The sequence below is a fragment of the Falco naumanni genome, chromosome 8 (assembly GCF_017639655.2).
Source record: "Falco naumanni isolate bFalNau1 chromosome 8, bFalNau1.pat, whole genome shotgun sequence".
NCBI classification, from domain to species: domain Eukaryota; kingdom Metazoa; phylum Chordata; class Aves; order Falconiformes; family Falconidae; genus Falco; species Falco naumanni.
In genome coordinates this window covers 5,357,411-5,381,288 of record NC_054061.1, presented here as the reverse complement: position 1 = coordinate 5,381,288, position 23,878 = coordinate 5,357,411, and the positions used below count along the sequence as shown (strand labels likewise).

At 42.1% G+C, this 23,878-nt stretch overlaps 3 protein-coding genes across 12 annotated transcripts in view; 2 read left to right on the top strand and 1 right to left on the bottom strand.

Moving 5' to 3' along the window:
- COL23A1 (collagen type XXIII alpha 1 chain) overlaps window positions 1-1,733 on the top strand; it is a 184,680-nt gene extending 182,947 nt beyond the window's left edge. The window contains exons 26-27 of the mRNA XM_040603911.1: window positions 224-262; window positions 1,241-1,733. Of these exons, the coding sequence (XP_040459845.1) occupies window positions 224-262; window positions 1,241-1,243 (42 nt within the window). The 3' untranslated portion in view covers window positions 1,244-1,733. The remainder of the gene's footprint in view (window positions 1-223; window positions 263-1,240) is intronic.
- The window catches only part of HNRNPAB (heterogeneous nuclear ribonucleoprotein A/B), a 30,182-nt gene that overhangs the window by 789 nt on the left and 5,515 nt on the right, over window positions 1-23,878 (bottom strand). For 2 of the 9 annotated variants that reach the window (XM_040603912.1, XM_040603914.1), the window contains exons 6-9: window positions 22,809-22,917; window positions 22,563-22,715; window positions 22,400-22,484; window positions 3,326-4,014 (exon numbers count right to left, since the gene is read on the bottom strand). In XM_040603912.1, coding sequence (XP_040459846.1) covers window positions 22,414-22,484; window positions 22,563-22,715; window positions 22,809-22,917 — 333 coding nt within the window. In that variant the 3' untranslated portion in view covers window positions 3,326-4,014; window positions 22,400-22,413. Of the gene's footprint in view, window positions 1-3,325; window positions 4,015-19,271; window positions 20,177-21,820; window positions 22,145-22,399; window positions 22,485-22,562; window positions 22,716-22,808; window positions 22,918-23,878 lie in introns of those variants that run through there. The other 7 variants (XM_040603917.1, XM_040603913.1, XM_040603915.1 and 4 more) reach the window with 7 other exon arrangements.
- PHYKPL (5-phosphohydroxy-L-lysine phospho-lyase) lies at window positions 4,021-19,766 on the top strand. 2 transcript variants are annotated; one of them, XM_040603910.1, is made up of 13 exons: window positions 4,021-11,125; window positions 12,721-12,839; window positions 13,689-13,848; window positions 14,469-14,543; window positions 15,267-15,354; window positions 15,449-15,565; window positions 15,792-15,874; window positions 16,160-16,385; window positions 16,643-16,797; window positions 17,295-17,384; window positions 17,609-17,739; window positions 18,166-18,222; window positions 19,590-19,766. In XM_040603910.1, the coding sequence occupies exons 1-12, from the start codon at window positions 11,067-11,069 to the stop codon at window positions 18,192-18,194; spliced, it is 1,332 nt and encodes a 443-aa protein (XP_040459844.1). In that variant the 5' UTR covers window positions 4,021-11,066; the 3' UTR covers window positions 18,195-18,222; window positions 19,590-19,766. The 2 variants fall into 2 exon arrangements, with proteins under 2 accessions (XP_040459844.1, XP_040459843.1); XM_040603909.1 differs by lacking the exons at window positions 18,166-18,222; window positions 19,590-19,766 and having other exon boundaries at window positions 17,609-18,158.

The window sequence follows — 23,878 nt, the reverse complement described above, 5'->3', positions numbered from 1 at the left end:
AGTGTAGGTTTGGATTTAATTTTTTTTTTACCCTGGGTTGTATTCAGTTTTGTGCTGTGAGACACACAGAATACATTGCCTGCAATTTTTTTTAATGCACATACAGTAAATGGGTTTTGCATGGTAATTAATGGTGCTACTAAACATTTCATCGTTGTGAAGATTGAGCTTCAGGTTTTTTGGTCTGTCAACAGAAATTAAATCTGCAAATTCAATTTTGCAGGGCCCAGACGGACTGCCAGTAGCAGGATGTTGGCATAAGGTACAGTAGTAATAGTAACTGTATATCCTTGAACAGGTCCCGAGTAATTTTGTTTGCTGCATGGCGATTGTTTGCACTCCTTTACACAGCAGATTATACGCCTGGCAGACGTAACGTCATGCCTTGGGAGAGCAGGATTCCACTAGCTTCGTGTCTTGTTCCCCAGAGTGTAGACTGGTGCTAGGAACACCGCTCCAGAACCTCGCTGAGCATGAAAAATTGTTCTTGTTCACACCGTCGGTAGCAGTGCCTTGTGCCAGGCTTGTATTACAGCCCAGGCAGCTTAGGAACTACTCGTGCACACACTGCACCACCCTGCAAAGCATGCTTGTGTTGACTTACTCAGCCCACACCTTCTAGCTGAGACTTTTACGCTGGGTTACCTCTTTGTCCCTGAGTTGGAAAACGTTTCTCTCCAAACAAAGGCTTTTCTGCCATTGTAATTATCAACAACCACTACGCTGCTGCAGGGCTTGCATCAGTGACCTGGGTGCAGGTGGCCAGGTAATTCATACAGTCTCATGCACCCAGAACAGCCAGGGGTTGTAAGTGCTAAAGGCAGCCCAGGAGAATGAGGAGGAACCTGTGTGTCCCGTCCCGTCCCCCCCCCCCCCCCCCCCCCCCCCCCCGTAAGATCAGGATTTGATCCAGACTTGCAGAAGGATGCTGTAGCCTCATTCTCTGACAAGGGTATATGACACTGAAGCTGAGTGGAATTAATAACCCAGTTTCAAACATGTGGTGCACGGAAACAGTTCAAGTTAATAGCAAGCATGTTACTAACTGGTTGCAAACTCTCAGTTAGAATGTAAGCACGCCCTTAGCATATAAAATGTTTTAATTCTGTGGTAAGTCGTTTGGATGTACTGTTAATATTAAATCTGAATGCCAATCCTTATAATATTAACAATAAGATTAGTAAGTGTAATGAATGGAGCGTTTCTCTTTGATTAAAATGTTTGTGTGTTCTTTTTTCAGTGATCTCTAACCACGAAGCACAATATGTAAATAATGTGATATATTTTGATCTTTTTAATTTTTGTATAAAAAAAGGAAAAAAAAAACTTTCAACAGTAATATATTGACCTTTTTTTATACTGGATTCTGTCACTTATGGACTTTGAAAATATTGTAAAGCTCCCAAACCCGTAAGATACGCATGATAACGTCAGGATTTGGTAAAGGTACCAATGACAGCAGCTGGGAATGAACAGTATTTGCTGCTAATGTTGCTGCGTGAACTAACAGTACTGAGACAGCCTGTTGCCTCGTGTGCCTTATCACATGAAGGAGGGAGAAATCCCTGTCCTAATTTGGCTCTCCACTCTGTATTTGCATTGCACGTGCACACTCAAAGGGAGGAAAAACCTGGCCGAAAACAAAAAAGAAAAAAAGGATGCAGCCCTAGAAATGAAAAAAAAGCTGCTGTATATCATCTGGTCAAACAAGAGAAGAACTTGCAACTTGCAGAGAAAACACAGCCAAGCTCCATTCGTTGCTACCTGCTGTTGATCTGATGGAAATAGCAATTCTTTGGCTATAAGAACAACCTCGACTACCTGTGGTTACTTCCACTACTACCAAGAAACCCTTTTTGTCTCAAGAGGAGGCACCTCTGGGTCCTGTTCTGGGGTCTGTGGCTGAAGATGTGCAAGCACTTTGTTAGTGTGGAACCCAAATTCCCCAAGAAACTTCCACTGCAGGATTTCAACACACAAAAACCTAGCAATACTTTTAGCGGAGAGTTGCAGGACAGAGGGGGCTCTGCTAAGTCTTTTCTTAAACAACGGAGCACGTAACATTGCTGTTGGGGTTCCCAAAACTTGGGAGTTTGGTGTATTTAATTGTCTTGGTTTGTAGGGTTCATTTGCATTTGATTTTTTTTGTGGTTTACATGGTTTTAATTGTAAACTCTGTAACTCTGCATGCTCCTCTTGCCCTCTTCCTTTTCTCCCCCTCTTTTTCAGTCTCTTTTTTGAAATTATCTCATCTCAGGCACATCCCATGCAGAACAGGGTAATGAATAAAAGGAGGATTACGATTCTGGTATCTGCATATGGCATTAAGTGAGATCAACTAAAAATTTGCAAACTATTCCACTGTTCACATTTTTAAAGATGTTGAAGTGAAGGGCCATAAAAAATTATTTCAGGGAGGAAGAAAATGGCTTACAGCCCAGTCTGTTCAGCTTACAATGAGGATCAAGGGGCAATCAGATTCCTTTGCAGGGAGGAGATACTTTGTATTAACAAGTTCTTAAACTGAACAGACCAAATGTCAAGTATCCCTCTTCTAATGGGTGGAAGTTGAAGCTACATAAAATCCAGTAAAGCCAGCCATGGATTTTTAATGGTGAGACTGGTTAATCCTAACCAGATCAGTGATGCAATCCCTTTTTGATTTAACAGATAATTTCTGGAGGCAATACTTTAGCCCAACACAAGATGCTAGGCTCTGTGTTAGGAGTCTTAGATGAAATTAAGAGTCTGACCAGATATCAAACCAGTATCTGGGCTTTGTGGCCTTGACCTTATGCAAATACAACAGGGAGTCATTTTCTGATGCACTGAGCAGATCCGAACCCTCTGTTATGTCCTTGTCCCGCTGCATCCCTTACTGCAGCTACTGCCAGAGAAGATCTGAGGCACGCGACCGTCCAGGAGCAACCTTGCCCTGTACAGCTGAACTACAGCTAAGGTAGTTCTTGCTCCGATATGCCGAAAAACAGGAGGAACATGCTCCGTGCAGGTAGGGTGACATTTGACTGATGTCTGTGACTAGGTCCTAGGTGTCCTTGAGCCCTTTTGTCAGCTGGGAGCGTTTATTAGCTGCTGAAATGGCCATCTCACTTGGTCGGTGTGGACAAGAGACTTACGGCTGTGGGTGGTGAACCTTTGTTACCTGCCTCTGCTAGCAGCTTAGGGTCTACACAGGCACACTGCTTGCTTTGTGGCTGTAATTTGCATCTTTACTGATGATTTTCTTGGTAACCATATAGATTAAATCCATGTAAATTCAGATCAACTAACAAATCAAGAAACAAGAATTATGTAACTCAAAACAGCAATGAAAATGCATTTTATTTACTTCCATTTCATGTTGTTAGCTATCACTTTTGGTGTAGGGGTTTTTAAAGGCATAGGGAGCAGCTGAACAAGCTCCCGTTGGCTTTTAGTGCTTTTGAAAAACCCCTTTCCTGTCCCAAATTAAAGCTAGAAATCTTCTTCTGTGGAAGGTTGAAGGCAAATCTCTCACTGGTGTCACCGGGAAGAAGATCTGTAATTGTTCCCTTAATGTACAGTTGCTCTTCCCATCTCCCCCAGTCATCTCCAAACTAAAAGCAATTCACTACTCCACACTGTGGGCTTCTACACTCGAAATCCCTGCATGTGTCCTGTTCATGGAACCTCTATCAATATCAATGAGAATTCAGTCCCCAGAATGACTGCAGAAAGCACAAGAAATCTGGAAGTGTCCACAAACAATCTACAATGCAGATAGAAAAGTCTTGTTTTACATACGCTGGCAAAAACTAAACAGCTTTCTATCTAGCTCCTACTTGAAGAAGTCTGATATCACTGAAGCTACAAGACAAGCTAACCTCCAAAGCTTATGAAATTATATTAAAATTTATATTTTCTCTGAGGAAATACCCCGAAGTCCTATTATCTTCAGGTAAACAAGTCAGTATTCCGTCTTCAACTTGTGGAATATCCAGTGCTTGTAGGCATCAACTGTGACCACTGCCAGGCCTGCAAAACATTGATACAGAATACCAGAACAGTGCTTTACCTATTGCTCTAATCGCTCCGCGTGGCAGCCGTCCCCCTCCCAACACAGAGCCTCTGCTGCCACACAACCCAAGACATTTTTCCGTAACGAAGGGAGAGAGAGCTCGTTTTGAATCAACTAAACCTCTTAACCAGGGTGGCTCTTCCCCATCCCCGAGGCACAGCCTGGCCGCTCGCAGTGTTTCCGTGCCAGGCAAGGAGGAAGGCTATAGATGGGCTAGAACGGATCGGCAGCCTGCGTGCAGCTGGACTTCTGCTGCTCTCATTCCCGTTAGAAATCCCGGTGGGAACGGATCCTGCTGTATACAGCACCTATTGCCACTTCAGCCACAAGGAACTAACCAGGAGATCTCGGAGGATCTGCTGGCGCTACGGCTACTCTACCAACCCCTTCCAGCACCAGCAGCCGAGACCTGTGGGAAGCGGAGCTCCCGGTGTGGATCCCTGGGGAAGGCTGCGGCTGTGATGGGCACTCCAAGTCCTTCCCGGTCCCCAGCTGAGATGGGTGTGTTTGGCCTCTAGATCCTGAACTCGGTGTTCCCCATCGATCGCATCGTGCAGAGTGACAGACTGCATTAGAGGAACTGTTGATTTCTGTATCGATCACGCGGCGCCTAAGAGGAAATCTGTTCAGACTTCCATGTGCTTTCCACACACACAGATATAGACAAGTAGGTTGTTAAATGACAAATTGTTTCAAAGCAGTCGTGATCTTATTGGGAAGAGTTAAAAAAAGATGTGCTTTGCTCAGCAAATTCATGCCAGATCAGTTGATTATTTTTTCCTTCCATATGAAAATGTTTATGTGGGTCTTTTGGAATACTTTTGAGTTTGTGAACAGCTCATGAAGATAAATTTTACTTTTAGGTAGTACTGGCAGTCTTGCTCAGACTCAGTAATTATCTCAGCCTCTCACAAAGCATACAGCATTTTTTCCCCAGGAAACTTCTCTCTTCCTCCCCCCGCCCTGGTTGGAAGGAATGTGGGATTGTTTTACAGGAATTCAGAAATGCAGCTGAACGGTCCCCCTAGATGTCAGGAGCAATAAAGATGACTGACAGGGAGGCTGATAATGCTTATGAAGTGTAAGTCAGTCTAAGACTGAGCAACTGATTTTTCTCGATCACTTGAGTATTTAGTATGTTAGCTTCGTGGAAGCATCAATCGATGTTTTGGGTAACAGAGGTTATTAATATTGGCGGAATCTGAAACCCAGCCAAATTTATATTTTATCTGTTTTCTAGTTTACAAAACAGAATTCCTTAGTCTAATGTAATGGACCGTGAAAGCAGGGTGGTTTCCATTATATATAACCTATATATATAGACATTAATATAACCACGTCTACCTGCTGCCCAGGAGCAGAGGACAGCAGCTCTGAGGCTTGCTCCCTTTTAAACTGTAGCCAGTGACTGCAACTCCCAGTTACTACCACCATCCTCCCCATATCGTAATGAAATTTGGAAGCCAGGTTCCCCAACAAGAGTCCCCTAAGGGCACAACAATTCACTTGAAACCCTTAAAGCAGTTTTTCAGCCACAAAGCTCTGCAGGCAGGGCTACCCTCACGTGCCAGGTGGCCAGTGCTGGAGCTGCTGGTCTCTGTGGTGGCGGCAGCTGTGCCAGTCCTGGCCCTGGGCGCGCCAGGCGCGGTGATGCGCTCCCCAAGCTTACTGTTGGGTGCAGCTCCCTAAAGCTTTGGGGGGGAATGGGTTTTGGGGGAAAGGGAAGGTGGCCAAATAACCCCCATGTCTGTAACTCCAGTGCTCGCAAGCGCGCTGGCAGCTTAGGAGGCCCGTTGCCGGAGTGCGAACCCGATGATTTGGCCTGTGCTGACGGGAGGAGGTGAGATTAATTAAGAGTTTTGCAGCTGAATTGTGGGTTTGGCTATTGAGTTCAGGAATATTTCTCTGTGTTGTGAAACAGGTGGCAGAGAAAACCCAGTCTGACTCCAAACTGAAACTGTTTCCTAGCCTCAATGTGCTAGGATTTTATTTTATTAAAAAAAAAAAAAAAAAAAAAAAAAAAAAAAAAAACATATCAAGACATTGCTACTTGCTTTGTTTTAATGTGGGGAGCTGCCTTTCTTGTATACACTGCTTCTAACACTTGCTGTATATAAAATGGTGATGAATTTATTTCCATATGGATTTTCTCCTGTGTATTTAAAAATAAGAATGTTTCTTCTAACAATAAGAGACCTTCTGATGTTTTGTTTTTAGGAAACCAATAGCTGAAATATTTAGGTGAGCTTATGTCTCCTGTAATTTCATAAATCCAGCATCGAAAGCCTTAAGCAAACCAGCAAAACTCGTGTGAGGTTTCAGCAGTTCAAGACATCCTATGCAATGATGAAAAGTAATCCATGGAGAATGACAGAGGTCATTTCCCGTGGTTTTACAATTGTCAGTGACCCACTACCCAGGAAGAGCATCTGTGATGACCCAGTTTCATGCCAGAAAGCTTGTGTTCTAGGTTGGCTGCTGCCTTCTCTTCCCGCCCCCCCCACGCATGCTCCGTGTCCTGTTTCAGCTGCTGGAACTGGACACAACTGGGCTGGCTGTAGGAGCGCTGAACTAGATCACGCCAGCAAAGGTGTCAAGTCTGCAGCCAGCCCGCAGCTCAGAACGAAATGTATGAACCTTTAGACGTAGCACATGGTTTTGCAATCAGCCAAGTACAGTGGGCTCTTGGGCCAAAGACCTCCCCCACTTGTAATGAAAATATTAAGATGCCAGAAATTTCCAGCTTTATCATAATGGAAAATAACCATCCTTGGTCAATGTATCTGCCTTGTTAGCCTGTAAATTTAGTACGCGTGATACAGGAGTATTGGAGCGCAGGTTCCTGGCCACTGACTACTGATTTAGGGCTGCCATCTAGAGGAGACATTTGTTTAATCGAGAGAAACATTTTACACCAGGACAAATTTTATCAAACGTTATGTCCCGACACTGTCCCTTAATGGATGGCACACACGGGGATGGGCACCCCTTTTGTGTAACTGCATGGGCTGAACAGGTATTTGTAAAGCAAGCGTGCACAGACAGAAACCTCAATCTTTTTTTTCAAGTCTGGTATTTCTTTCTTGGGAAAGGAAATACCATTAGATTCTCAATTCTGGGGGTTTGGGTCCCATTGTTGCTCAGACAATTTAAAGCATTATACAAGTAAAATCTATCTGCGGCAGGTTACTTGTCAAGTTTTCATTTTTAGATTTTAAAGCACGGAAGCTTTGAATTACTTTCTTTATGGAAATGGATTTATATTTAAGATATGCAAAAATATTACTAATAAGAAATGATAAAAATGTTCAAGATTCATGTCCCCAAACCACTTATCCTGGACCACCACTGCAGTCAGATGAGGGAGTTTGGTTCCAACTCGCACCAGCATAGCTAGGTGCCCAAAGGGGGAGTGAAACCTCGGTACTCTTTTATTTCATGTGAAGCTCCTAAGTTTTACCTGCTCACTATATGATGACGTGCTTAGTGGCGCAGCCAGCCTTCCAGTTTTTAACCAGTAAGACTTTCAAAGTGAGAGGTGAAGTGTTTGGATCGATTTCAAAAGGCCTAAGACGCTTCAGCTTGCCGAGGCGATCACTGTGGCCTATACTGACCCTGGCAACCTTACAAGACGGAATTTACGTAAAAATATTTCTTGGACCTTTTTGCAATAATGTCGTTAAAAAAGGGAGGCAGGGGGTGGGGGAGAAAAGAAATCATCCGGTCACTCGAGTTAGTCCAGTCTCACTGTCATTTACTGGAGTCACCTGCCTTTTAATTGTGTCCCTGGCACTGCAGGGAACCCGACTGTAATTAGTACAGTTTGAAATACTTCACGGCTCCGCTGCGGGGAATCTACTGCAGACTGAAGCAAACCAGTGAGTACAAAAATCTAGTTCTTAAATTGTCTGGTCCTTGATTATCGCTTACATTTCTAAGTTAAAAATTATTTCTGGTATGTTTATGTCCCCTTGTGAACTCTTTTCCATATGCTTGCGTACTGTTAGATGGCACAACAAAAGGGATGTCTTAACTGTTGCATGATCGACAGCTAAAGTAGTGCTGAAAGCCTGTCACTTAAAACCTGTCACTTAGAAAAGAGTGCAAGAAGGACTTAATAGATTGTGTGACTCTCTACTACTGTAGAGAGCCTGAGGGAAAACCATAAGAAAGCTGGGAAACATGAGTTTTCAATGCATAAGAAGTGGCATTATTGACAACAGAGTAATAAATATATTATTAACATTTGTGGTTTTCCTGCATTTTCGGACTACAATCAATCCCTGTTCGCTGAGTACTGGTAGAAGTTGCCTCTCAGTTGCCCGCTTTCTGGAACAGGCAGCTCCCTTGTGAGTCTGTCTGTGTGGTTTCTTATATAATGTAGATACTAACAAACAGGAACGTAAAACGAAGGTGTCCCAAGTATCTGTCAATGACGCTAAGACCGCTTGCTGCTTTTTTATGTGCTGTTAAACACTGTGGTGTATGCTTCACTTTAGAAGGTCCATTTTATGTGAATTTAGGTGAGTGCATATCGTACTTGCATTTCTGCAGTTACATAAAAAAAACTTAGGACCTGGTTTTCCAAAGCTAAAAGCACCCACATTACCCAATGAATTTCCAAATTCAGCAGAAGAGGTAGTAAACTGCCATCAGCTAGAATGAGAGTTGGAGTCCTGTTGTGTTTGCCGTTTACTTTTATAGATGGAATACAGTTTTATAGACAATTTCATAATGTAGCAACTTTTGGGGCTACTATTTGGGGTTCTTTTTTCTGGCATCTTAAAGAATGATATAAAATACTCAATATGATGAAGGTTCAGCACAAAATACCAGTCAAAACCAAAACCTGCTCTGTTGCATTAAATTACTTTGAACATAGGTATGTTTTAAAACTGGTATATATGCTAGCATTTCTGAAACAACTTAATTTGAGAAGCTACACCTGCTGGTATTTAAAATCCAAATGAAAATATCACTTGTATACAGTTTAGAAAAATACATGCAATGTGTGCTTTTTCTGTCCATATTTGTTTTGAAATTTAATATGCTGATAGGGCTTAATCCTCTACCATGTTATGCAAGTGTCCCTTATTTATGCGAGTGGTTGCACCACTCCAGTAAGGCTGTTCAGAGGAGAAAGGGCTATTTGCATGTATGTGCAGTTTGGACACCTTACAAAAATTAGTTTTGTTTTGAATGCATTTACATGGTATTTTATACAAAGCTGACTAAAACTCTATAAAATGTATCACCTTTGAAAAGAAATATATATGGCTATTAAAAATACAGAAAATGTACTTAACATCTCTATATTTGCAAACTCTTTGTGATTTTTAATTATGTATGTGCCACAAAAAGTACTCTATTTACTCGTTTCTTTGGGGAACAACTACTTTAAAAATGAAGGCATTAATAACAGTATTTCTTAACCATTGTTTTAACATGTTAAAATGGTATTAATTAGTACTGCATCATGTATTTCTAGTTTTAAGCTGTAATGGACAGTACATTAGCTTGAGACCTCCGAAAATAGTTTTTTCTTGTGCTTTCTGTAACAAAAGCAAAGACTAGATTTTTAAAAATGGTCTCTCTGTACAGATTGCTTTTACAATTGTGTGAATATGTATAATGAACTCTGCATTTTTAACCAAGAATAAACTTTCGAAACTGTAAATGTTCAGGTTGTTATTATAAATAGCCACTAAATAGCTTAATCAGACAAGAGTTCAAATAAAGATTAACAGCCATTCATAACTTTTTCTCTACTGTCTTTTGTGACTTAAAACCTGACTTTTATGCAACAACCAATTCTGACCTCCTAAGTTCATAGTAATTGCCTAGCAGTTTGGTTTTAGATTCTCCATATTATGCAAAATTTAAATTGCTGTTGTGTTTATCAAATAACTGCAACTAGAGATAATTATTGGTGGCTATAGCTAGTCAGCAACAAAGTCTGCCAAGTGTGTAGTTTTAAAAGGGTCTGCTCTATTTTCTAGAGTCGTCTTAACAGATGCTGTCAGTTTAAAACAAATGAACGTGAACACTGGTTCTTATACTTGGAAGGAAAAAAAATCTGGCATCTTTTAGAATGAAACTTGGTAAGTTTATGAACTCAATTACGGGATCCAACACTGGCAGTGGGCTCAACCCCTCCCAGAACACCCTTTCTTTGTTTTTCTTTGACTAATTCCAATCCAACAGGACCAGAGGAATGGCCATTGTAATAACGATGATAGCATTTCCTCTTTTCATCCTAACTACTGCCTATCCTAGAGTTGGCTCTTAAGTAGTCAGCCAGGTCTACCTATCTGTCACCGACCAAAGACAAGGAGCACAATGACATAAATAAATGCTCTGGGTTTACTTTTGCTTAAATAGTGAAATATGCATTGAACAACTGATACAGTTAGGACACCGAGGCTACCCCCTCAACTGTAAAAGAAACTTCCTAGATGCGTAAGTATTTCAAAAGAGAGAGAGTTAGGATATAGCTATAATAATAATCCTAAGGAGCTCTCACAAGCATGTTATTACCTGTGAGGCACCCGCTTACAAAGCGGGATGGGGGGTAACACGGGGTAGTTCCCCTGGGAGCTGCCAGCAGCCTCCCAGGAGCCCAGCGGTTGCAGCATCCCCCCCTGTGCTACGGGACCTTGGAGGTGAAGTCGCCGCTCCCGACGCTGTAAGTGTCCCCACAGCCGGAGGGCTTGCTTACTGGGAGCAGCTGGGAGGTCGGGGGCTGGGCTCTATGCTAAGGGAGGCGCGCAGCCACATCGCTGCTGGAGCTGAGACGCGCAGCCGGTGTCCCCGCGCTGCTGTCCCCGCAGTCACGGCACAGCGCCCTCCCCCCGGGGGCTCCCAGCACCGGTAGCGCGACCACCCGCCACAGGGCGGCGCTGGGGCCGCCGGGCGGCGCAGCGGCAGGGCGCGGCCCGCAGGGGGCGCCGCGGTGCCGGGGGCGGGCCCGGCCCCCCCCAGGCGGCCCCTGCGCGGCGGCGGAGCGGCCATGAGGCCGGCGCGGCGGCCCCGCCAGGAGACCCTGGCCCTGCGCCGGCAGCTCATCGGGTAAGCGCGGCGGGGCGGGACGGGACGGGCGCCGCCGGGCCGACGTGGCTGCCAGGCGCAGACCGCCGGCCCCACCGGAGGGTGGCCCGGCCCGGGCGGGGTCCCGCCGCCGGCCCTGCCTTACGCGGCCCGCGGCACGTCGGCAGCGGCCGCACCGGGGCAGCGGGCAGCAGGCAGCGGCACGGCGGGGGGCGGGGGGGCGCGGGGCTGGGCCGCGCTCAGCCATCGGCGTTTCTTAGGGAGCGGGGTGCGGAACACGGCCCTACCCCGCACGGCCGTTCAACTCTGAACCGCCGGAACGGGCTCCACCGGCAGGGCCGGGCTGTCGGAGCGCTCCTGTGTCGCCAAACGTGCGACGGCACCGGCCACGGGCTGCCTGGTTAAGTACGGGACTCGGTTCCAAACTGCCCGCTACTCGGGTTGCTCCCGCTGAGCTGAAACACTCTTGGCTCTGCAGACAGCTAACAGCAGCAGAACTGTATATATATAGATATATATAAGAATATATACCTTATATACACACACACATGTATATATAGAAGTGTGTGTATATATATACAGACTTTTTTATATATAAATATACACTCAACAACAAGGCTACTCTCTCATCTTTGTACATTTTATGAATCCAGCAGCCGGGCCACAAGTAAATGCTTGAATTGGACTTTTGCCACTGACACAACCCAAGAGCCCGGCTCTTGCCTCCCCTCTCTGTAAGCGCCTGCCCTGCCGGAGCAAACTCGCAGCGGCTGACAGAACACCTGCCTGTCCTACCCTTCCGCTGCCAGCTCACTCAGAAATTACAGGATTCCTGTAGGGGAGGGACAGCAAAGCACTTTCTCATTTTATCATTGTCTTTTGTTGTTTACTTGACAATGATTTTGTATTTATAGTCAAATTATTTTATTTTTGTATAAGTAATCTTTTACTAAATGAAGCATGAAAGCTTGGCGTTAGCCTTGGTCAAATCTCCACAACTCCTACTTAGGCAGACGCGTTTCAATTATGTTCAGCAATTTACATTAAAAGTGAACCAAAACAAACTCTGTTAACTAGACCCAGCCTTATAAAATCACTCAGGGTTTCAGCTAAGATTAATAAAACTTTATACAGACATAAGAATCACCCACAACATACTATCTGGGACATCAGGACCTGAGCACGTTATTGTTGCTCAATATATAAGAACACAATAAAAATGATCACAAGGTACAAGATGCCAAAGAGGGTTCAAGAACGTGAAGGGCAGAGAGCACAGACAGTAAGGAACCACACTTAAGATTAGATGAAACTATGGAGGGAAGTCCTGTCTGTGTGCTGTGGCTAGGTTCCCAGTGAAGGATTTTCAGTTCTGGAGTATGTTTTTTTCCCCCCGCAAATCTAACAAAATTTGACCTACTGCAGAAGGGCTGTTCTCTTCCCCATCCCAAGCTTTGTTTTAGGGGCCAGGACAAGGATGACACCACGTGCCGCCAAACTGGGGAAATGTCCTTCTCTTGATTAATCAATCTGAACTGAAAATATTACCAGCAGAAAAAACTACACGACTTTAAGAATTTACTAAGACTTATTCTCCTTTCTGATGTTTGCCATAGCTCTTCTTGCAAGCTGTTTTTTTCTAATGATCCAGTGAAGATCGTAAAGGCGAAAGGCCAGTACATGTACGATGAGAATGGAAGACAATACCTTGACTGCATAAACAATGTCGCTCATGGTAAGTTAAAAATCACGTTGTTTGACACTACGTTCTTCTAAGCAGAACAAGGCACAATCAGTACATTTTACCACTGTTGTGTTGCGGGAGGGGTTGTTTAGTTGGAAAAGTGAAGAAACCTTTCTTGAGCCTGCAGTTTGGGAAATTACAGTTCACATTTGAATTTTTGTACATGTGAACTTGCCTTCCAGGCTTGCTCCTTGATCTGTCTTCCTAGAAACACACCCCTCTAAAATTTACAGATTTTTTTTTTTCCCTTCCCCTGAAAGCTCAAGTAAAGCATCTTAACTGTGAAACTAACAAATGACTTGACACATGTGTTGTGTTTGTAAGTTACTGCTAAGCCTACAGTTGCAGGACTATTGTTCAGTGTGGTGCCTTAGCTGGGTATTATGAAGTAGCTGCTGATCTGAAATCTCTCTAGTGGGTCAGTGCTGTCACTAACACCCTAGACAGCCCTATTAATTCTTTGATGGTAAAGCTTACCAGCTCATTCCCAAACCCCTAAATAATATAAATGTCTAAATCCAAACATCACATTAGATGCTACTTGGTTTAGCATATCACTTTCCAGTACTAACTACGAACTTTAAAGTACAGTAGGTAGGCAACTTCAAGGTTTGGTTTTGTGGTTTTTTGGGGTGTAGGGAAGGCAGAACCCAATGTTTTTAGAGAAAGTGTACTTAGTTGTGTTCTGCTGACAATGTCATTAATGCCCCACTGATGAATACAATCATCAGTGATAATATCTAAAAATATTCAAGAAGTGTTAAGTGGGAAGTTAGTATGCGAATTAACATCATGGGTATATGGAAGAACTCTCAAACTACTCTCCATGCTCTCTTGCAGTTGGACATTGTCACCCTGATATAGTAAAAGCAGCCCATGAACAAAATCAATTGTTAAATACAAATTCTCGTTATCTTCATGACAACTTGGTCGATTATGCAGAGAGACTTTCAAAAACACTACCTGAGAAGTTATGCATCTTTTACTTTTTGAATTCTGGGTAAGTCAGGGGGTATATTACAATTGATACTGTGTGTTCAGTAGGTATATCTATCACAGCCAATTGCATGATCTGGTGTGGACGACTAGATATTAACAAAAAACATGGTGTAGGGGGTTTGTTTTTGAAGGAACTGTGTCTTTTTTAGAACTTCACTGACTACAAAGTTCACATTTAGCAAGCTCTCTACAAGGACACTAACCTAGTGTCTCATTTAAGAAGGGGTTTTATTCTATTTATAAGGCTTTGGACTACAAAACATTAATGTAAATATTTACTGTGTTAAGTTTCTGGCCTGACTTGTCTTCTAAACTATGAATTAGTGCTGTTATCAAAATTAAATATAACAACGTGCATTTGGGGAGGGGGCGCATACTGCCAAGCAAACTGCAGCTAAAAAAAGAAAAAACTGTTTCCAAAGCAGTTTCCGTACTCAAGTTTAAAATGGATTCCGTTCTGGTGAACGGTCCTACCTAATGAGTCCTGATTTCTAAGGGATCTGTAAGTAACATGCATCAAGTTGTCTGTTCTTTGCAGACGCAAACAGCATTGCAAGGGAGGGTAGAATTTCAAAACTCAGATGTCCACAATGAAACACTTACTGAATTTTTCAATTGTAGATCTGAAGCTAATGATCTTGCCCTAAGACTGGCACGACAGTACACAAAACACGAGGATGTTATAGTTTTAGACCAGTAAGTATATCAGCAATTTTATCTACTGTGGGGTACAAGGCTAGGTTTTGGTCCCTGGTCAGAGCATTTTTTAAAACCTGTTGTAGTAGAAAGACTGTAACCAGGAAACTGAGGGAGGTCATTTTTCCCATTTCTGTATTTGTGAGACCAGCCCAGAGAACTGTGTCCCGCTGGGCTCTCAGTACGTAACAGACACTGCCATACTATAAGGAGGCCAGCAGTGGCCTACCATGACGGGTACAGAGCCACAGGCTTGAGAGTTAAGAAAATTAGATTTGTTCAGCTGTAAGAGATGGCAAGAGGCAGATCTGATGGCAGCTGTTTAATGGAAAGGAGCAGAAAAGACTGAGTCAGGCCTGAGTATGTATGGTGACAGGAAAAGAGACAACAGACCTAAGTTGAAACCAGAGGAATTCCAATGAGACATAGGAGAAAAACTTTTACCATGAAGGTGGTCAAAATGAGAACAGGATGCCCAAAGACAGAAAACTCCATTGCTGGAGGATGCTCGGAAGCAGGGCAGACACGTCCCCTCCAGTTGTTCTGAGATCTTGTAATACGGCTCATGACTTACACTGCTGAGTTCTAGACACTGGTCCAGGCAAACCAGTGACAAGTACTGTCCCTCTGCATCCCTTATATTCAGATACAAAAAAAAAATCCAAATAGTACTAAGCTTATTGATAGAAATTGCAGAGCTTTTCTCACTGATTGTTTTTTAAGTGCTTACCATGGACATCTGACATCCTTGATTGACATAAGCCCATATAAATTCAGAAATCTAGAAGGACAAAAGGAATGGGTCCACGTGGTATGTACTTCAGCATATAACTATCAACTACTTGTCAATTTAATGAAGTCTTATTTATGATATACTGAATACAGAATACTGTTCCTTTGCACAGGCTCCTATTCCAGACACATACAGAGGACTTTATAGAGAAGACCACGAAGATTCAGTAACAGCCTATGCTAACGAAGTGAAAAATATTATCCAGCAAGCACATGAGAGAGGCAGAAAGGTAAAAAGTGACTTCCTTGACCATTTTTCTTGCCTTAGAAATGACCATGGCTGATTATCAATGCCATTCAGGATTACTGAGCTAAGTAGTATGGACTTGTCAAAAAGAAAACATGGCATAATAATACAAGAACCATCCACTGACAAAGAGCTTCTTGTCAATTGTTAACACAATTTCCACAGCTTTCTGTACCGCATTCAAACATTACATGCTACCTTTATTTCAGATTGCTGCATTTTTTGTTGAATCTCTGCCAAGTGTGGGTGGTCAAATCATTCCACCAGCAGGCTATTTTCAGAAGGTTGCAGAGTAAGTGGTCATTCATTTTTAACTTTTTAAATTTAACATACTTGCCAATTATACATGATAGAGAATTCCTCTGCCTGCTGTGGCATGTAGCGGCCTATGCCTTCAAGTTAGAATGTAAAGTTTGTACGGCAAAGACCTGCATTTTAAACACAACTCTAGAATACAGGCCTGTGCAAGTTTGTCTCCTGGAAGTTTGCGAAGTCATGCTTTCTGCATGTTTTTAAGCAGTAAGTATTTCTGTTCTGTTTCCTCTTAAAAAGACAGTAACGATCTTTTATGTTACAGGCACGTGCACAAGGCAGGAGGTGTATTTATTGCTGATGAAATTCAAGTTGGCTTTGGCAGGGTTGGCAAGCACTTTTGGGCATTCCAGCTTCAGGGAGACGATTTTATACCTGATATTGTTACTATGGGGAAACCAATAGGAAATGGGCACCCTATTGCCTGTGTAGCAACAACAAAAGAAATTGCAGAAGCATTTGGAGCCACAGGAGTAGAGTATTTTAATACAGTAAGTACAAAGTTGCCCAACTCTCCTCTACAGGAGTCCAAGTCTTAAATTAGATAATCATGCAGTGTTTCTATTGATCTTTATCGCTCAGTTACTGTTTATATATTATTTGTAGTTTTCCAATATGTAACTTTCTATTTACTGGCTCCATCTGAAAGATGGCAGTATGCTCATTCTATCACTGAGGCTACACTGAGTGACATCATTGCATCTTTCTTCCCCTTCCATGGCTACGCATGTTCCTTCCCTGAGCTCAGTTTGGAGGAAATCCTGTTTCATGTGCAATTGGATTAGCTGTGTTAGATGTGATTCAGAAGGAACACCTTCAAGCACATGCCACAGAAGTAGGCAACTTCTTGATGAATCTACTCAAGGAACAGAAAACCAAGCATCCCATCATTGGTGATGTCAGGTATCAGTGCCTTATGTATATTTTTAGCTGCTTTTTTTTTTGGTCCAGTCAGTCAAACTACTCAATCCAACCAATGTGGTTTTAAGAAATTAATTAAATCTGTGGTTTTAGCAAAAATCAACAGGCTGCTGTACTTTAGATGAAAACAACTTGAGCTTACCACTGATATACTTGGGCCACTCCAGGCCAGTACTGCTTTACTGATTTATTAGTTGCTAAAGGAATTCACTTTCCTGTCTGAACTCTTACTTCAAGTGCACAAAAACCAGAATTAGTGAGCTGGATGGAAAATATGCTTAACATCATGTCCTGCATCGCCCTTCTGAGCAGCAAAAAGTCTCTACTATATTACAAGACAGCAATACCTCTTCTATCACTAGCCATACATCAGGTAGTTCTCATGTGGTAAAGGTGTGATGTCACAAAAAGCTTCCTCAGATTTTTTTAGTTCACCTGCAGTCCCTCTGACACTTGACTACTTTTTATTTCTTTTAAAGGGGTTCTGGCTTATTCATTGGAGTGGACTTAATCAAGGATGAAGCAGAAAGGACCCCAGCCACAGCAGAAGCAGAGTATCTAGTAACAAGGTACTAGAGACAATCATGTAGGTCAGTCCTCTATGTAGGAGGCAAGCGCACAATTACAGAGTAACCTTGCCCCTCGATAGTTGTTGAAATATAGCCAGACTGGCAGAAAAAGAAACCAGTTAGTGCAGAAGGGCATTGTCGGGACAGCCTGCATGATGATGTTTGTAAGTTTTTCTGAGCTACATGCAAAGGTAAACATAATTCTTTGTTACTGCTCTTTCCAGGCTTAAGGAAGAATATATTCTACTGAGTACAGATGGGCCAGGAAGAAATGTGCTTAAATTCAAGCCCCCAATGTGCTTCAATATGGAGGATGCAAAATTTGTTGTGGACACACTTGACAAGCTACTAACAGGTAGTAGAGATCAAAACTGCCTTATAGAGGGTTGCTCTTAAGACCGCTTAAAGTCAATGCTGAGCCTGCTTTTCAGAAGTGCTAAACCAGAGCCAAGACAGACACTGAGCACATAGGAAAATCAGTCTTAGTCAATGCAAGTTTAAAACAGAATAATTTAGAAGTGAAGGCTTACATTTTCTAACAAAATTATTTACTCCAGATGCATACACCTTTTAAAGTAGCTTTCCTCTGGCAGAGGTTGAAGTGTCTACCTATCTGAACAAGGGCAACTTGTAAAAGCTGTCCAAATTTCATTCTTGAAAGACATATCCACATGCATTTGCTGTTTAGCTTTTTATACTTCTGCACTCAGTATTAATGAAGTTTGAGACAAGTTTTTGCACTGTCGTAAGTGTGCGAAATTGTTGCTTGTTCTCTCTCCAGATATGGAAAAGGAATGTCTGAACCAATAGAAAACATCTACTTATTCTACCTGAGCAGGTATTTATCTATATTCACCCTTTAATACTTAAAAGCCAAGGTTCCTAAACGTAATTTCACAAGCATTGTCACTAGCAATAGAGCAGGACCAAGCTTCTTCAGAGATACTTTAAGTTAGTTTGCAGGAATTTATGGCAATCTAGAAGGCATGGATGGACCAGACTGTATACATCTGGCATTCACAGCTACCTTCTATCAGAGTCTGACACTTCCAGTAACACTGTATGTGTTCATTCATTTGTAAGCTAAGTTCAACATATCCCAGAAATGCCTACCACTAAGAGCATGCTATGGATGCTTGTCTGGGAAGCTTTAAGAATGACTGGCAGGCAAAATGACACACACATCAAGACAAACATAGCTTTTATGCTAGCTGCTCAGTGCCTTAAGTCTCTAGACAGAAGCAGGTCTAGCTGCATAACTACTTCTCAGCAAGTCTCTCCTTAACTGACCCCAAGGGCAGGAGCACTGCACACTCTGCATGCCACTTAGACAGCTTTATGAAGAGCTATAGACAGTACCTTTACTGCTATAGCTCCTGTTTTATTTAACATCTGACTTTGAAATAGTACTGCCTTCTGTTCTGAGCATTTCAGGTTCATGGCTGTTGACCCATGCTTAAGCATCACCTTACCCCTATACTCAGGGGACTACAGGCATCACTAAGACTGAGTCCTAGTCCTGTTAAGTCTTCCAAGCCTTGAAAATCTTACTGTCTGCTGAGGTCCCTCTATAGGTTGCTTACAGACAATGTCAAGCTGCAACTCATTTTGCCACACTCATGATGAGCACAGTGTATGCTTACAATTAACGCCTCAATAGCAACACCCTATGGTACACTTAGTATTTCTTCAACCTATTCTGACCAAGACAACCGAGTGTTTTTTAACCAAATTCCCAGTAAAACTCTAGGTACCCAGATGGAAACATACCTAATTAATCACTGGTGGACTCAACCACCATACTAGATCCACAGTGCTATAGCCCTGAGCTAAGGAGAAACATGCTTTTTAGTTCAGTGTAATATTAGTATAGCAGGCACAAGAAAAATGTGTTAATATTTTATTTAGCAAGTTAATGGAAAGACATACAGCTGTTTGTACTACTTATTCTTGAGAACAAAAGGATTACTCAACAGTGCCAGTTTAACTTAGAGGCCTAATGACTTAATGTACTTTTCTGCAATCTAAACTAAGCAAGAAAAATGCCTTTATTTTCTACAGGAAACCAAGAATGCAAAAAGCCTCTTACTAAGTACAGTACTAGTAGGACACTTACATATAATGTAAGCGAAAATGAGGCAATGAAATAGATTCCTTTTAATGATGCTTTTACAAAAAAAACATAACATTATTTTCTTTCCATAGGTTTCAAACAATGTTCAAGATCTACTACTAAGAAACATTATTCAACTATAATAACGCACATTTAATCTTCATCCTAGCGTGTCACAAACCAAAAAAATTACTTTTGATTTTGTTATTTTCAGTTATCTTGTTATTAGTAAAAGCTTTAGGAGAAATAAATTTAAGAGCTTGTTCCAACTCTGGCAGAAGTGTGGAATTGGCTTTTACTTAAAACAGCATATCTAAAACTGATTATAACAGAATATATTTCTAGCAGCTACTATAAACTACATTTTCTAAATTCATGCTCTTTCAGGTTATGACTTTTTCAAATTAAGATAAGCCCATGGGTTATCTTATATTTTTAAATCTGCTGCTACCTATGCAAATGCCATTCTAGGTGCCAGTATACCCAGTCCTTCCCAGGCTCCTCTGACCAGTTTCAGTAGCCAGTTTTGTAACAAGGTCCCCAGTAGCACTGTATTCAACAGTCTCAGTGACCAGACCAGATTAAGTCAGAAACTTCAGTCCCAGTAGCATCAAGTGCATGAGGAACAGACAGCCAAGGGGCATGGATCCCAAAATAGTCACGGTTCTTACAAAATATTCTGTCCTCAAGAAATATCCAAGCAGGATTAGTAAATTAAGAGTACATTACAGCCATAAGCAACAACCTTGTGTATAAGCCTTCACTTTTACCAGGTAATTACATGTTCTTTGTATCACAAACTTCTCATGCAAAGAAGAAAGGGAAAACCAGCTCTGCATTTAAGTACCAGTAGCCTCAATTTCTGCTTAAGGCCACACTGCCTGTCAAGGAAGCACTACCCGAGCACCTACTTCCAAAAAACACCAATGTAACAGCCAGCTAACAAACTACTGCTAATAAACTAGCTAGTGGTACTGCAGCAGTATGGTTCCAATACTATGCAAATTGCCTGTTGGAGGGCAAACTGCTAAAAAATTCTGCTATCCCTTATTTCATTAAAAAAACAGTATGCGACAGAGTAAAGCATTCCAATTTTAAGGTATGAGACAGTAATGCTTTTAAATACTGTACTCATTTGTTTGTGGTCTGTAATTTCTCTTATTTGCAAGTAAGATGGGCATTAGATTACATATTCCAGCTGTAAAGCTGTCATGTCCACTATCAGATTTAAAATCCAATTCATCTTTTCTTATACTGAAGATTTCCACTGAACTCCAGAAGTCTTACAGACTTTAACTTCACAGCAAGTTTCTGTTTTCAAGGACAGCCAGCAGGGAGCAGCATATTATAGTCCCTGCAAAAATAGCTGCATCCCATGTTAAAAAAAAACTGAAAAGGTCTCTAGTAACAACTGTTTATGTCTTGCCTTAAGTTACTTAGTTTAATTCACTTCTGGTTCCCCTTTGTTCAAACAATTTATTACAAGAAAAAAATTGTCAGATTTTAATTTTAAGAGGAAAGTAAAAATCAAATTGATTACAGCAAAGCTTAGAAGTTTACTTTGTGCAACAGCTCTTGCTACTTATGTATCTTAGATCAGGGCTGTTCTGCAGCAAGACAGATTAAGTTGCATGATAGTTACAGCCTTGAAACAGTGAACCAGTCAAAAAAAGGAGAGCATAATTCTAGCTGGTCACTCGTCTCTAGAGAAAGAGATGATGTTTTGTTTTTCTAACCACAACTTTAGTGGAAGTTTTTAGCCTATTTTGAGACACAAAAAGGCTGCAAAAATTCAGACTTTGCATTGTTAATTTAACGTCTGTCTAACCTGTCTTTCAAGGCAGGTATACGTACTATTCAGAACTTGTAGATAAGTCTCAGACTCAAGCCAGTGAAACATTAAGGAAGTGCAGCTAGCTTCTGGCACACCTCTTAGCTCACTCCTGCAGTGCTGTCTAGACTCCCAAGCCCTACCTGAAACTTAGACCTCCAGCTCTGCCTAGCAGAGCCCTACAATACAGATACTAACACAGTTATGCTGAGCCTCTGTGCTTGTCTACAACATGACCCACCAGCACAGCCTCCACAACATCTGGGGCTTTCCACCTGAGTTCTCTTCCATAACCTCAAGGCAAAAGCGACTGCAGTTTTTAGGTGCCACTTAACTGCAAGTCAGCACAACTACCAATACAGCCTTCTAGTTGTAAGATTAAAAACATTTAAGCACAACTCTTCACCTATCAAGGTACTGCCATGAACTAAGTTCTGGGAACAGTATACTGGCGTTCTACTAATACATAAGCTGAAGAATGGCACAAGACACTAGATTACGCCTTTTTTATTTCAAAAGCTAGGATAGCTTCAATATCCATGTCATGGTGAATCAGAACACATGTAAAATACCTTACAATACATTAGATTCCAAAAAGGTACCAAAAAGTACAGTAAAATTAACACTTCCATTACAGGAAATGTATGACACAAAAACAATACAAAATAAAAAGGTGGAAAGTGACACTGGTTCCCTAAGATGCATCTCATTCTGTACAACTGGAGTAATGCAGAGTCCATAGTTAACTCCAAGAGGCAGTCCCTAGATGCAGAGCTGCAGCTTTAAGCAGACCCTCAAAATCAGTTTCAGTTTAACCTATTAATAAAATCATTAATTAATATCTTCAGCAAGGCTGAAATTTACACACCACACTGTCTAGACAACTAGTTATCTGTAAGTATTAAACATGTAAAACATTTCCAGGGAGCTCTTCCAAGTAAGATGCACATTTAACAGGCCATAGAAATTTATTGTAAAGTTAAATTTGGTACAGAACTGAAGTATCCATCTACAGCATTGTATACAAAACCTATGCAGTCATTTTCCAAAAGAGACCATGCCACTGCATACCTGAATAAGTTTGATCAATATGGCTTGTAGTTATTCTGATGACCACCACGTCTTGGTGTCTTCCCATAATTTGCACTGCCTTGACCTATGAACAAGAAAACAAATGCATTAAACTGCTAATTAGTTACGCTTGCTTATACCCAATACAGTTCTCTTTACTTACTGTAATCATAGCCTGGTCCATATCCATAATACCCATATCCTGAATAATCATAGCCTCCATAGCCACCATAACCTTGCTGATAGCCGTATCCTTGATTCCCATAACCCTGGTTCCAGTAATTGCCATAACCTTGATTCCAATTTTGACTTTGAGCTATAGAAGGGAAAACCATCCACAAAATCCCATTTTAGTACACACAACTTATTTAGAATGTGTCCATACTTAAGTAGTGCGTGTAGTACTTACCGCCGCCTCTTCCACCTCTGCCTCTTCCTCCATAGCTACCTCTTCCTCCACCACTACTGAACTGTTGCTGCTGGTATACTTCTTTTGGCTGTGCTACCTTAATCTCGCACTGCAAATGAAAAATAAGGAAGAGTATGTATACTGTCTTGTAGCAGCAGCGCCCACCCTAACCACGTAGGAAAGCCAGAGGTTACTCTGGAGGCAAAGGACGTATACATGCTGTGCTCCCTGTCCCATGAGCAGGACTACGCATACCCAGAAGCATCTGATTTACTGTGCGACCTGGGCAAAGGCTAGTCAGTGTTGGTCATCCAAAGCAGGCCACTGCTTTCAGAGTATTTTATACCACTTACTCCCTACCATCAACTTCCCCATGGAAGAGAAAGGTTAGTCATTACTGGCCATACAAAGCAGGCCACTGCTTTCACAGTGTTTCAATACTGCCTATTCTCTACTATGAGCTCCCCCATGAAAGAGGTGCTGAGGCCAGCTCAGCACAGCCACCGCTCCTGTAGGAACCAGGAGGCTGCCCTTTCTCCTGGCACTACCTCCAGCACAAGGCTGTTGCTACTGGACCACTTCACCCAAGCTGTGCCAAGTGCACAAGGCTGAGAAACACACCAGAACAAGATTTCCTGGCAACCTTCATACATCCTACACAGACCATCTGTGTTGGACCGTACAGTACACCTACCAACACCTGAGTTCATCGCTTATCAAATACTAAGAACAGCTAAAAATCAACCGGAATGGTCATTTCAAAGACAGGCTCCCAAGCTGCAGTTCAAGCAGTCAGCCAGCTGCCTAGTCCCTGAATCTGCGCACAGTCCAAGACAAAAGCTACTGCTGCTGTGAAATGAAAAACTCCCTGTGACAGCACCACCTGAGCAAGCCTGGCTTGGAATCCCTTGCCACAGGAGCTTTAAGGTAAGCTGCTCTCTTTATTATCACTGTGATACAAAACCAAGCCATAGTTATGACATACAGATTTCTCAGCTCCCTTGGCACATGAGCATTCATCTCTCCTGAAAGCAAACGTTATTGCCAACTACAGTGTCTTGACAACTACC